We start from the raw sequence: 13,141 nt of genomic DNA on the forward strand, positions 1-13,141 counted from the left end.
GTTTAACCAGTGGTAGGATTTTGGGAATTTTGCTAATATTTCCTCTTTGACCTTTAAGAGTATCAGAATCTCTCTCTCTCTCCCCTTCTTTGCTCATGGACCTGTGCTGAACCTCAAGGGAACTATGCCCAAGCACATTGTATTGGATTTTGCTGTTTCATTTTGGCCTTTTGTCTGTGCAGTTTCTGTGTATTGGATGTTTATCATGTGGGAATCTTGTTCTGTAAGCTACAGGGAGTTGTATACTCAGATCAGAATGAATTAATTCATTAACTGTTTGCTAAGGCCACTAGTGTGATGACCACACTAGTCTGCTTGTTGGGTTTCTACCAGGCCTGTGAAAGGGGAAATACTGTCTAGCAGAACAACAGACAAGAGAGCAGAGTTGGGAGGACAGACACAGTGGGCTAGCGTCTCTCTATTAAAAACTGATAGCAGAAGAGACTTGTTACCTTGTCATCTCTAACCAATTACAGACTTTGCCGAGTGCTTCTAAACTAGAACGTGTCTTTGAACCTTGAAATGTTAGTTAATAAACCACAGCTACAGATGGCTTGCTCACCTTGGGAAGGATCTACCGTATTTTCCGGCATATAAGACGACTTTTGAAACAAAACAAAAAAAATCAACCAAAAATCGGGGGTCATCTTATATGCTGAGTATATCCCGAAAATTGTTTCAGTATGCTGCTAAACGAAACTTGTCTGAATATTGCCACAAAACAAATTTTCCAACTCGATCCTGCACCAATCACTGCCAGGCTGCTCGGATGCCTCTCTAACTCAGTCAATCCAAGCAGGCTTTTTATGTATGCAAATTATACAGTGTTCTGTACCCGAATCTACACTGTAAAAAGCCTGCTCAGATTGGCCAGAGTCAGAGAGGACACCTGTTACAGTATAACCTTTGGACCTTTGCTTGTTGTGATTGGATCACTGTGGAAGATACAGTTGCATCTCAGGAACATTCTGTCTTACACAGCAAATATAAGCCTAAACCTATGTTTTATCTGTAAAATTAGGGGATCGTCTTATACGCCGGAAAAGACGGTATCTGCTTACTTAAAACTGTCAAGTGTTAAGATCAGAGCCATAGCACAGTGGTAGGGCATTTTCCTTGCACGCGGCCAACCCCAGACAGACCCAGGTTCTATTCCTGGCATCCCATTTAATCTCCCGAGCCTCCCAGGAGTGATTTCTGAGTGTAGAGCCAGGAGTAACCCCTGAGTGCCGCTGAGTGTGACCCAAACCTGGTGTGCCCCCCCCAAAAAAAAAACAACTATTGGGGCCGAGAGATAGCATGGAGGTAAGGCGTTTGCCTTTCATGCAGGAGGTCATCGGTTCAAATCCCTGCGTCCCATATGGTTGTGTGTTCGTCGTCGCCGCCCCCCCCCCCCCCCATGTGCCTGCCAGGAGCAATTTCTGAGCCTGGAGCCAGGAATAACCCCTGAGCACTGCCGGGTGTGACCCAAAAACCACAAAAAAAAAACAAAACAACCATCTATCAAGTGTTTCAGTAGAGGCCAACTGCCTCTGCAATGAGGAACCTTTGAAAGTTCCAGATTATTTCTAGGTCACTTTTCATTCTAATCTGGTCTTACAGCAGAGGTGACTTCAGAGCTGTAGTTGGGGTAAGAGAGGTTTATCTGCATGGGGGGTGGGAAGAAACAGGACTCTAGCTGGGAGATATAGAAACTGGAGGTCATGGGGATCGCCATGGATTTTCAGTTTTCAAGTATGGAGGGATAGATCTTTTCACAGGGACAGTTGGATTGCCAGTGACAAAGAATTTGAGCAGGGCCACTGGAGGTTGTTACTCACGAGTTCTGTTGGAGGAGTGATGTCACCAGGGTTTGGACCCTGCTCACTGTAGAACCGCAGGCAGGTTCATTCTAGGTCTCACTTTCCTTATCTGGGAAATAGGAACAGTAATTGGTTAGTGGGGAGAAATAGTCTTCTTTACAAGGCTATTTGGAATCCAGAGGGACCTCAGGGTACTGAATCCCTTTTATAGACCCATGGAACGGAACGACATGGCCCGGGAGACCTGCTGTTCAACAAAATTAAGCAAAATGAATTGGTAACTCTGGGTTTACTCAGCTAGTGATTAAATAACAGTTTAGTTAATAGGCTATTAATGGTCCCCAGGTGTTGGTAATTCTAGTATTTGCTTTTGAGAGCAGTTGTAGAATTCCTTTTGGTATTTTAGTAACTTTTATTTATGACACTTTTGGGAGGGGAGAAGGGTTTGCAGCCACACCTGGTAATGCTCAGGTGTTACTCCTAGCTCTGTCTCCTGAATTTCCCCTGGCGGTGCTCTGGGGATCTTATGGGATGCTGGGTATTGAACTTGGGTGTTTGCAAGGCAAACAACGTACTCACTCACTGTCTCATATGTGCTACTGGCCTCTATTTTAGTAACTTTAAAGTAAAAAAACAAAACAGAAATTGTTGTGTAATAAATGTTTCTCTCAGTACATCTGAATGAAAGTTACCTGCTATATTTTGTTCTTGCTGTAGAAATGCAACTAATTGGTCACACTCAGGAGAGCCTTTGTGACTTTAGATTCCCCAGGAGTCTACCACCACCTGGTGGCAGAGAATGATACTGGTCCAATTGTGTTGAAGAATGATTAGTTTGGAATTAATTCCATGTAATTTCAGTTCTACCAAGTATCTCAGGGATTTTGTTCAGAGTGTGACTTATGTGTCTGAGAGCTGGAATTCATATATCATTAAATAAATGAATTGACTTATTTTCTTATTTATTATTTTTTTTGGTTTTTGGGTCACACCGGCAGCGCTCAGGGGTTACTCCTGGCTCTATGCTCAGAAATCACTCCTGGCGGGCTCAGGGGACCATATGGGACACCAGGATTCGAACCACTGACCTTCTGCATGAAAGGCAAACACCTTACCTCCATGCTATCTCTCCGGCCCGAATTGACTTATTTTCACCTCCCCACTTGGTGTATTCTGAAAAAAAATGTTAGCCAACAATAAATGAAAGTGAGAAAACAGACACGTTTGTTCTATTAGTGAAAATGTAAATTGGTTCATCATTTTTGGAGGACAGATGGTGATATAACATAAGTCTTCAGTGTTTCCATTTTTTTCTTGTAATTTATCTTGAAGAGATAAAGATACAAAAAAGGGGATATATTAAGAAAAAGCATATGATACACATAAAAATAAAATGCCATTACCCATAATAGAACAGAATAGGCAACAGTTCCTTTTGAATTTGTGAATAAATTTTCTCATTCCTTATTGTAATGATTCTTTAAAAAGGGGGGATGTAGAGGTTTGTCTAAAGCCTCTAAGCCTACGAAGGCTTGTCAAAAATTTATCAGGGCTGAGTTGAGTGGTAGGGTTAGATCAGAACCTCCATTAGGAGCGGTGTTGTTTAGGAAAATTCAGGGTTTGGATTAATTTCATAACAAGGTTGGGATGCAGACATCCTAGCAGATAGAGATAATACAAAAGAGGTATGTTTTAGGTGACCTGTATTAATAATGTGTCATTTGAGACAACATCGATTTATAGGAATTGGGTATATTGATGAAGGTGAAAAATTAATTTTGGGCCTTTGATGAAGATGGAACCTGCCTAATTGGGTCATTGCAGAAACATGAGAGCGCATGACTTAGGGTCTTAGGCAAAGAAAGGCCTGGGAATGTAGTGGCCTGTGACTTGTTCCCAATCACAAGCCCCTCCCCCCAGCTTTGCCTACTACTCAAGAGTCACAAAACCTTTAATATGATTCTCAATCTCATCATCGCTGATGCTGAGGTGCCTGCCATGTATGTGACATTTGGGATCATCCTAAAACTTGGTTTTATTTTGATTTGGGGCCATATCCAGTGGTGATCAGGACTTACTCCTGGCTCTGCACTCAGAAATCAGTCCAGCACATCTAGGGGACCATATGGGGTGCTGGGGATTGAACCCAGGTTATCTACATGTAACGAAAACACACTACCTGCTCTGCTCTCACTGTGATTCTGAGTTGGTCACTTTGAAGTGGACTCTATCTCTTGTACCCTGATGCTTGTTACTCTGAAATAACCAGTCTTTTGAGGCTGCTGTCTGTTGACTTTTTTCATGAAGAAGAGTAAGCTACATTCATTGTATTTCTGTTTGAGAGAGTAGTGTTGTAGGAAGTGATTACAAATGGAAAGGTGAAGTAATGAAACACACATGGATTTCATGAAATAAGACATTTGCTGAGCATCTCTTGTATGAGAAATGTAGGCTTGGTCCTGAGCAATGTGACGTGATGATGTAAGGGAGTCATTGGGTCTTGCATTAAAAAATTAACGATGGGGCTGGATGTCGGTGGATTTCTCTCCGTGCCATCCCAGTCCACGTGGCTCTGCAACCTCCATGCAGTTGGCGAATCCCAGGCCCAGGTGAAATCACTTACTCACAGTCAGGCGTCAGGAAGCAACAACTTTATTCAAGCCCTAGCCACCACGTGTGTGTGGCCTATTCATAACCTTTCAAGCACAGCAATATTTTGCTAGCCCTGCATCTTATTTCCTGTTAGCCATCTTCCCTTTGGGCTCCATGCTGGTCAAAGACCAGAACACAGAAACCCAGAAGCCAGAGCGCACAGCAGCGCAGAAAGGGCAAAGAGCCAAAAGGGCCGAATTCCCTTGGTTCAAGCCTTATCTAACATTTCCAAGACCCCTCCCAGGAATGGGAGGGTCTCGCAGGTAAGGTTACACCTACTATCCGGTTCCCAAGACCCCTCCCAGAAATGGGTGGGTCTCAGGGTCTCAAATAGGTACACCCACAATTGGGTATGACTCAAAATCATCTCAGAGATGCTTCTGGAGTAATCACTGTCTCCATATACCAGGCACACCATGTCATAAGGTGGGCATCTCAGTACCTGAGATGGAGAGATTGAGACATATGTGGGTTTTTCTGTGTGTTTGTTTGTTTTTTGGGGGTCACACCTGGCCACACTCAGGGGTTATTCCTGGCTCTGTGCTCAGAAATAGCCCCTGGTTGGCTCGGGGGACCATATGGGATGCCGGGATTTGAACCACCCTCAATCCGGACCCAAGATTGAGACATATGTTAAAGGTGATGTTACTCTTTAGGATCTTGTCTCAGATGAAAACCCAAGGGATGGTTAAATCATACTAAGAATTCCCTATTTGTGGCACACATAAAAGCAGAGTGAAACACTGGCTACTAGGGTCTGGGAGATAAAAAAAAAAGCGGGGTGGGGAAGAGTGTGTTTTCTTTGTGTTTTGGGGCCATGTTGGTAGTGCTCCAAGATTACTTTCTGATCTGCATTCAGGAATCACTTCTGGTGGTGCTCATGGACCAGATGGGATACCGGGGATCGAAAATCCTGGTTAGCTGTGTGCAAGTTAAGTGCCCTCGGAAAGGGGAGGCATTAAAGTTCCAAAGTTGCAGTTGTATACAAGGAATAAGTCAAAAGCTCTAAATGTACTAGTTAATGTTATATACTGATTGCTAGTTAATATTATATTGGATACTAGAAATGGGCTGAGACTTGATTTTAGATGCTCTCATTTTCTTCTACCTTCTCAGTGATAACTGCCCAGGCCAGAGGGAGAGTGCAGCAGGTAAGACACTTACTTGTCTTGCATGCATTGGCCCAGGTTTGATCCCAAATGCTACCTATGGCTCCTTGAGCACTTCTAGGAGTGATCCCTGAGTGCAGACTTAGGAGTAAGTCCTGGACAAAGCCAGGTGTGGCCAAAAAAAAAGAAAAAACTAAAAATAAAATACACAAAAAGATAACTGCAAGAAAAAAAAAAAGATAACTGCAAGGATTGTTGTAATTATTTCAATATGTGTATCTGTGATAAAATGTATAGTACATATATATGTTTTAGTAAGAAAAATTTAAAAAGGGTATGTAAGTGGTTAAAAATAAATGTCCAATTATGAAGGACTTTATAAATCTATTTTTTGAATATTCAGAAAAATACGGAATGCTTCACAAATTTGCGTGTTATCCTTGCACAGGGGCCATGCTAATCTTCTCTGTATCATTCCAATTTTAGTATATGTGCTGCTGAAGCGGTCATGGACTTTATAAATCTTAATGGTTTCAATAAAATTAAATTTTTTTTTAAAAAAGGTATATAGGTGGCTGGAGCAGTGGTACAAGAGGTAAGGCATCTGCCTTGCCTGTACTAGCCTAGGACAGATCACCGTTTGATCCCCCAGCATCCCATATGGTCCCCCAAACCAGGAGCGATTTCTGAGCACATAGCCAGGAGTAACCCCTGTGCGTCACTGGGTGTGGATCAAGAACCCCCCCCCCAAATATATATAAATGGAGGAAATAGAAATCTAATATTTCCAAAACTTTGAATACTATAAAATAGATAACTTTAAATATGTGAATAAAAATGTTCTAGGAAAATGAATAAAATGGTCATTATTTGTTGTGTTAAAAATGAATAATGCTAGGGGCCGGAGTGATAGCACAGTGGTAGGGCTTTTTGTCTTGCATGCGGCTGGCCTGGGATGGGCCCAGGTTTGATCCCCTGCATCCCATATGATCCCTCGAGCTTGCCAGGAGTGATTTCTGAACTCAGAGCCAGGAATAACTCCTGAGTGCTTCTGAGTGTAGCCCAAAAACCACACACACACACACACACACACACACACACACACACACACACACACACACCACACCAGATTAATGCTATCAATATATATTGTACGCGTGGGGGCATTAGCCCCCGCATGGTTTTTGAAATGGAGACCAAGGAGAAAAAATTTCCAGTGACTGTCCCAACATAAACCAGTGCTGCAATGACCCACCCTCCTCCCAAAGCACATTCCCATTAGTGTAGGGAGAGGTAGGGGGAAAGCCTGATGACCCCTATAGAGTTCACCTGGACCGGCACCCAAGGAAGGCATGGATTCCAGGGGAGAAAGAGGGGGATGGCTGAGGGCCTGCCAAGCCTACCAGCACTCTGCAGGCTAGGGAGAAGGCCTCTGGGGGCCTCCCCAAACCCCATACCTGGCAAGAGCTGGCCTCCAGAATCAGAGAGGAAACAGGAAGCCAGATATCTGCCTGCCCTCCTCCCCATGCACCTCCCTCCTGGAGTACGGAGGGAGGGGGGAAGCCTGAGGACTGCTAAAAGTCCACCTGAACCTGTTGTTGTTTTTGCCAGATATTCACAGAATGACCAAGAGCTATAACCACAGACCTTATTTGAGCATCTATTTTGGAGCAAAATCTTACTTCTAGTGAATGTTTTCCTGAAAATACCATCCTCTCACATTCATAGGGGGAAAATGTTTTATTCCAGGCAAATGAATCAAGTCTGGATTGTGTTTTCTAAATGATTTGTTGACACCTTTTGTTGCTGGAATTAGTAAATATTTGTTTCACACTTCTTTTCACAGGCTAGCTAACGGCCAGGACAAAACATAGTAGAAAATGCAAAACAACGAAATTATAAAACCTGCCAAATACTTCTCAGAATTGGAAAAGAGCATCCTGCTGGCTTTAGTTGAAAAGTACAAATATGTCCTGGAATGTAAGAAGAGTGATGCGAGAACTATTGCTCTCAAGCAACGTACCTGGCAGGCCCTGGCCCATGAGTACAACTCGCAGCCCAGCGTGTCTCTGCGGGATTTCAAACAGCTGAAGAAGTGTTGGGAGAACATTAAGGCTCGGACCAAAAAAATTATGGCCCACGAGAGGAGGGAGAAAGTGAAGCGGAGTGTCAGTCCGCTCCTGAGCAGCCACGTGCTGGGGAAGGAGAAGATCGCCAACATGCTGCCTGAGCAGCTGTACTTCCTGCAGAGCCCTCCGGAAGAGGAGCCTGAGTTCCATCCTGATGCCCTTGCTCAAGGTAATGGCTCCTGAAGCCACTGTGCATGTGCTCATGTATGTTTGCATGTGCTGTACGATGATTTACATTTTTTATTTTATTTTATTTTATTTGGTTTTTTGGGTCACACCCGGCGGTGCTCAGGGGTTACTCCTGGCTGTCTGCTCAGAAATAGCTCCTAGCAGGCACAGGGGACCATATGGGACACCAGGATTCAAACCAACCACCTTTGGTCCTGGATCGGCTGCTTGCAAGGCAAACACCGCTGTGCTATCTCTCCGGCCCCGATGATTTACATTTTAAAAGTACTTTTAATTGTTTGGCGGGAGCATACCCAGCAGCACTATTATTGCTGACTCAGTATTCAGCAGTGATCCCTGGTGGTGCTAAGGGTAGGGTCGAGTGTGGGGGATAGACACGATGTGTGGTGGCCGGGGTTTTTTGTTTTGTTTTGACAGTTATTTGTTTTGGGGCTACACCCGGTGGCGCTCAGGGGTTACTCCTGGTTCTGGGCTCAGAAATCACTCCTGGCAGGCTTGAGGGAACATATGGGATGCTGAGAATAGAAACCGAATCCATCCCAGATCAGCCGTGTGGAAGGCAAACGCCCTACAGATGTGCTATCGCTCTGGCCCCAGTGCCCGGGATTTACACTAGGGTTGGCAGGATATAGGGCAAGTGCTTTTTCTCTGGCATCAACATTTTAACTCTAAAATCTTTACATTGCAAGGAAATTGATTTAAAAAGAAACTTTTGGAGACCAGAATGATAGTACAAGAGTTAAATGCACTTGTCTTGCATCTTCCCCCAAACTTCACCCCCATTCTGGTTCAAATTCCCAATACCATAGATGGTTCCTTCCTCCCCACCTCCCCCCAGGAGGAGTCACTCCTGAACACAGAGCTGGGAATAACCCTGGAGGTGCAGCCTCCAAAACAAAAATGCTGGAAAATGGGTCAGGAGTTTTGCATGAGGTGAAGCTGGTTTAATCCATTTCTCTGTGTAGTAACCCATGAGCACCAGTTGTCCCCAGACAAGACAGAAAATATTGTGGGTGGTGGGAAAGTGAAGTACAGAGCAGAGAGTTTGCACACAAGCTTTGCATATGGGGATTTGGGCATGATCCCAAATGTCTCACTGATAGTGCTGGGAGTGGGATTGACCTCTGAGTGCAAAGTCAGGAGATGCCCCTGAGTGCCACCTCCAGGAAAAGGATGTCACACACATTCCCGATTTACACCGCACTCCAAAGCTCCAGCTAACTTTCTCTCTCTCTCTCTCTCTCTCTCTCTCTCTCTCTCTCTCTCTCTCTTTTTTTTTTTTTTTTTTTTGGTTTTTGGGTCACACCCGGCGGTGCTCAGGGGTTACTCCTGGCTGTCTGCTCAGAAATAGCTCCTGGCAGGCACGGGGGACCATATGGGACACCGGGATTCGAACCAACCACCTTTGGTCCTGGATCGGCTGCTTGCAAAGCAAACACCGCTGTGCTATCTCTCCGGGCCCCTCTCTCTCTCTCATTGCTCAATATCTCTGGCCTTTGAGATTTACAAGGTTGGGTTATAGCACTCCAAGGAACTTGAGAAATTCTGAGAAGGGAGGAATCACCTCAGTTTTAATAATCTTTGGAAAAATGTAACAGGCCATATCCAATTCTTAGGGAAGGAAAGTTTTGTTGTAATCATGGATGAAATGATAGAGTACAATGACTTTAAAGGTTGGGAGTTACTGAGATCAGAGCAATAGCACAACAGGTAGGATGTTTGCTTGCACGCAGCTGACCCTGGTTCAATCCCCAATTTCCCATATGGACCCCAGAGCCTGCCAGGAGTAATTTCTGAATGCAGAGTCTGGGGTAACCCCTGAGCACCACCAATGTGGCCCCCAAACAAAACAAAATAAAAGTTTGGAGTTTAGGGGCTGGATATAGTGGGTAAGATGCTTACCTTGCATGCAGCTGACCCCAGTTTGATTGCCAGCATCTCATATGGTTCCCGGGGCATTGCCAAAAGTAATTCCTGAGTGCAGAGCCAGGAGTAACCCCTGAGCACTGCCAGATGTGGCTCCAAAACAAACAAAAAGTTTGGAATGTAGGTACCAGGGGAATATCTCCAGCTAAGGGGAAGCTGGGAATATATAAAAATTAGTTACCAATAATTTTTGTAAGATTCACTGCAGTTTGCAAAAGATACAGCTTAAAGGAGAGAAAAATCCCTGAGGAGGCTGGAGGGTGGCTCCTAAATTGCTCCAAGGATCCAGTAAGCAGCATTTGCCTTAGAAACTCCCAGTTTTTAGCTGACAGGGTGAGAAATCCACTAATTCACTTACTAGTGTCCCCAGAGTAGACTGAGCTCAGAGGGACCAGTTAATTAAAAACCAAAGAAATGATCTAAAACCATGCAAAATGAAAACGATCATTATCAAGAGAACTGAATTTATATTTGTTTTTATTTGATTAGCATCCCCTGCCTTTTTTTTCTCCTATAGACAAATCATCTTGGGACACTAAATAATGACTCATAATTTGCCTCTTGTTCATCTAACCAAGATTCAATTCAGGGGCCAGAGTGATAGCACAGTGGCAGGGCGTTTGCCTTGCACACAAACGACTCAGGATGGACCTGGATTTGATCCGAGCATCCCATATGGTCTCCCAAGCCTGCCAGTAGTGATTTCTGAACGCAGAGCCAGAATAACCCCAGAGCACACTGGGTTTGACCCCAAAAAAAAAAAAAAAAGATTCATTCCAGGTAGACACTATTGTGGTTCAGATCAGGAATCCTACACACCATTCACATTGATGGAAGCCTGTGTCTGAGTTCTTGAATCTTGACTTCCCAAGCCAAGATGCCACTTGAGATGGTTTTTATATGAACATTGCTACAACCCTCAGTCACTCTCTCACTCTGGGCCCTCCTCATGGACACTTATGCAGTAGGTGGGGCCCGTTGTTCATTGGCCATATCCTTTCTTTGGAAATAGCCATAGCTTCAGCCAGTAATCTCTATCTTGATGGCCATGGACAAGTTTATCTCTGTGCTGTGTGGCCAGAAAGGGTACTGGTGGTACTGGGGAGGACAGGAGATAGGCGAGTTAGCAGTTCAGGTCACCTCTACTTCTTTGGAGACATTTCCAGGGAAGATACAGGGGTGGACCTGCATCTTTGCACATCTGTGATCTGGAGTGTCACATATTGATTTCCCAGACTTATTCTTCGCAGACTGTCCTACTCCCCAGTTTCAAATTCGATAATGTTTATATCTTTTTTTTTTCTTTTTTGATGAGAGGGGCACTTCCAAGCAGGAGGTCTGAGTGCCCTACTGATGATGCTTGGTCAGCCAAGCTGTCAGTTAAGTATAAGGGTCTAAGGATATGGTACTGTTGTGGAGGGCCTTCAGAGCCACTCCAGGTGGTGCTCAGGGACCACCAGGTGGGCTGCACTCAACTAAATTCATGTTCACATGTTGCTAGGAATAGAACTTGTGTAAAGTGCTTCTAGGCATGTGCTCTAACCACTATACTGCCCCCAGTCCTGCTTTTTCTTCTCAGAGAAAACGATTTAGTTCCTTTTCAGCAAGAAGGGAATCAGTATGAACTCTGGGAGTCCTTTCAGTAGTAAAGTTTGTCCGATTACTCATTGTAAATTTTTTATTTTATTTTTTTTTTTTGGTTTGGGAGTCATACCCAACTTCATATTAGGGGATTGCTCGGCTGTGCCTAACGATACTTGCAGTGCTGGTGTAAAAACCCAGCCATCTAGAGTTTGTGCTTGAGCTGTCTCCCAATCTCCAAAAGATTGGTTTTAAATACAAAGTTTGTTCCCCAAACACAAAAACATTCATTCTAAAAGTCCTATGCAGACCTTTATTTCTTATAGTGCTGAGTCCAATTGTCAGAATATGGATATAATCCAAATACCTAATAACATATTAATAGATAAAAACTCTGGCATAGAAACACTGCAAAATGGATGAAACCGGAGAGTCATCATGTTAAGTGAAATAAGTCAGAGAGAAAGTCAGATAGCCAACGATCTCATTCATCTGTGGTCCTATAGAAATAGACAAAGGAATAAATGGTCTCAGGCCAAAGCAACAGCACAGTGTCTAAGGCCTTGCAGGAGTTCTATTACCAGTATCCCATATAGTCCCACAAGCCCTGCCAGGTGTGATCCCTGAATGCAGAGCCAGGAATAAGCCCTGAGTACAGCTGAGTATGGCCTAAAAACAAAATAACCAAAATTGAGTATCAGACAGTGGGGGGATTGAGGACGGAGTCAGTGATGTAAGGTCTTAGGTGGTACTGAGGTATAATTATGCATATCAATATCATATACTTGATATGTAAATTAATATAACTTTAAAATAGGAAAAAAATGAATCATTTGGATATTTGTACATGTATAATGTGAGATGTTACTTTTTTTTCTAGTGATGATTGAAGTATAACCAAATACTGCCTTTTTTTATTATCTGAGGACAGTAGAGAACCAGGGTATACTGAAAAATACTACAAAATTATAGGCACTAGTAGTTAGCAGATTGTTTATTTACTTGTTTCCTTAGTGGATGAACACGCTCTTGACTGTGTTCTCTTGTATTCACCACCTACTTGACTGTCTATTTTGTACAAGATTGAGGCGTTTTCTCCTTCAGGTGACTTGGTTTGATTCTGGAGAGAGATGGTAGCACCTTTATTGGAATTCCTTCTAAACAGTACAACAGCTCTGAGATTACCTCACAGATTTGTGTTCCAGTTCACTACAAGAAAGCATTTATTGTCAATCATTCTTTTGAGTCTTGGTAGAGAAAGGCTTGAAACCTTGTCAGAGTTTATTTTTTGGGGCCACACCCAGCGGCACTCAGGGATTACTTCTGGCTCTGTGCTCAGAAACCGCCCCTGGCAGGCATGGGGGACCATATAGGATGCCAGGAATCAAACCCAGGTTTGTCCTGGGTTGACCTTGTGCAAGGCAAATGCCTACTGCTGCGCTATCTCTCCAGTCCATTGTTAGAGTTCTCAGCTCTCATTCAATTATGGGCTCTATATGCTCACGTGAGTTTGTGTATGTGTTTACATTAGTTAGTATTGGGGCTGGAATGATAGAACTGCAGGGATGGTGTTTGCTTTGCATGCAGCCAACCTGGGTTCAATCCCCAGCAACACATATTGTCTCCTGAGCCTACCAGGCGTGAAAAAAAATTTTTTTTGTTGTTTTGTTTTGTTTTGTTTTGTTTTTTGGGCCACACCCGGCGGCACTCAGGGATTACTCTTGGCTCCAAGCTCAGAAATCTCTTGTCAGGC

General features: G+C 43.7%; 1 protein-coding gene and 1 non-coding gene across 2 annotated transcripts in view; one reads left to right on the forward strand and one right to left on the reverse strand.

The window, feature by feature from the left end:
- Positions 1-13,141, forward strand: part of LOC126003806 (myb/SANT-like DNA-binding domain-containing protein 3) — a 180,070-nt gene that overhangs the window by 11,665 nt on the left and 155,264 nt on the right. The window contains exon 2 of the mRNA XM_049770173.1: positions 7,410-7,861. Within this exon, the coding sequence (XP_049626130.1) occupies positions 7,444-7,861 (418 nt within the window). The 5' untranslated portion in view covers positions 7,410-7,443. The remainder of the gene's footprint in view (positions 1-7,409; positions 7,862-13,141) is intronic.
- Positions 5,967-6,069, reverse strand: LOC126026966 (U6 spliceosomal RNA). Its single transcript, XR_007502152.1, has one exon. It is a non-coding gene; the product is annotated as a U6 spliceosomal RNA (small nuclear RNA).

The sequence above is a fragment of the Suncus etruscus genome, chromosome 1 (assembly GCF_024139225.1).
Source record: "Suncus etruscus isolate mSunEtr1 chromosome 1, mSunEtr1.pri.cur, whole genome shotgun sequence".
Classification (NCBI taxonomy): Eukaryota; Metazoa; Chordata; class Mammalia; order Eulipotyphla; family Soricidae; genus Suncus; species Suncus etruscus.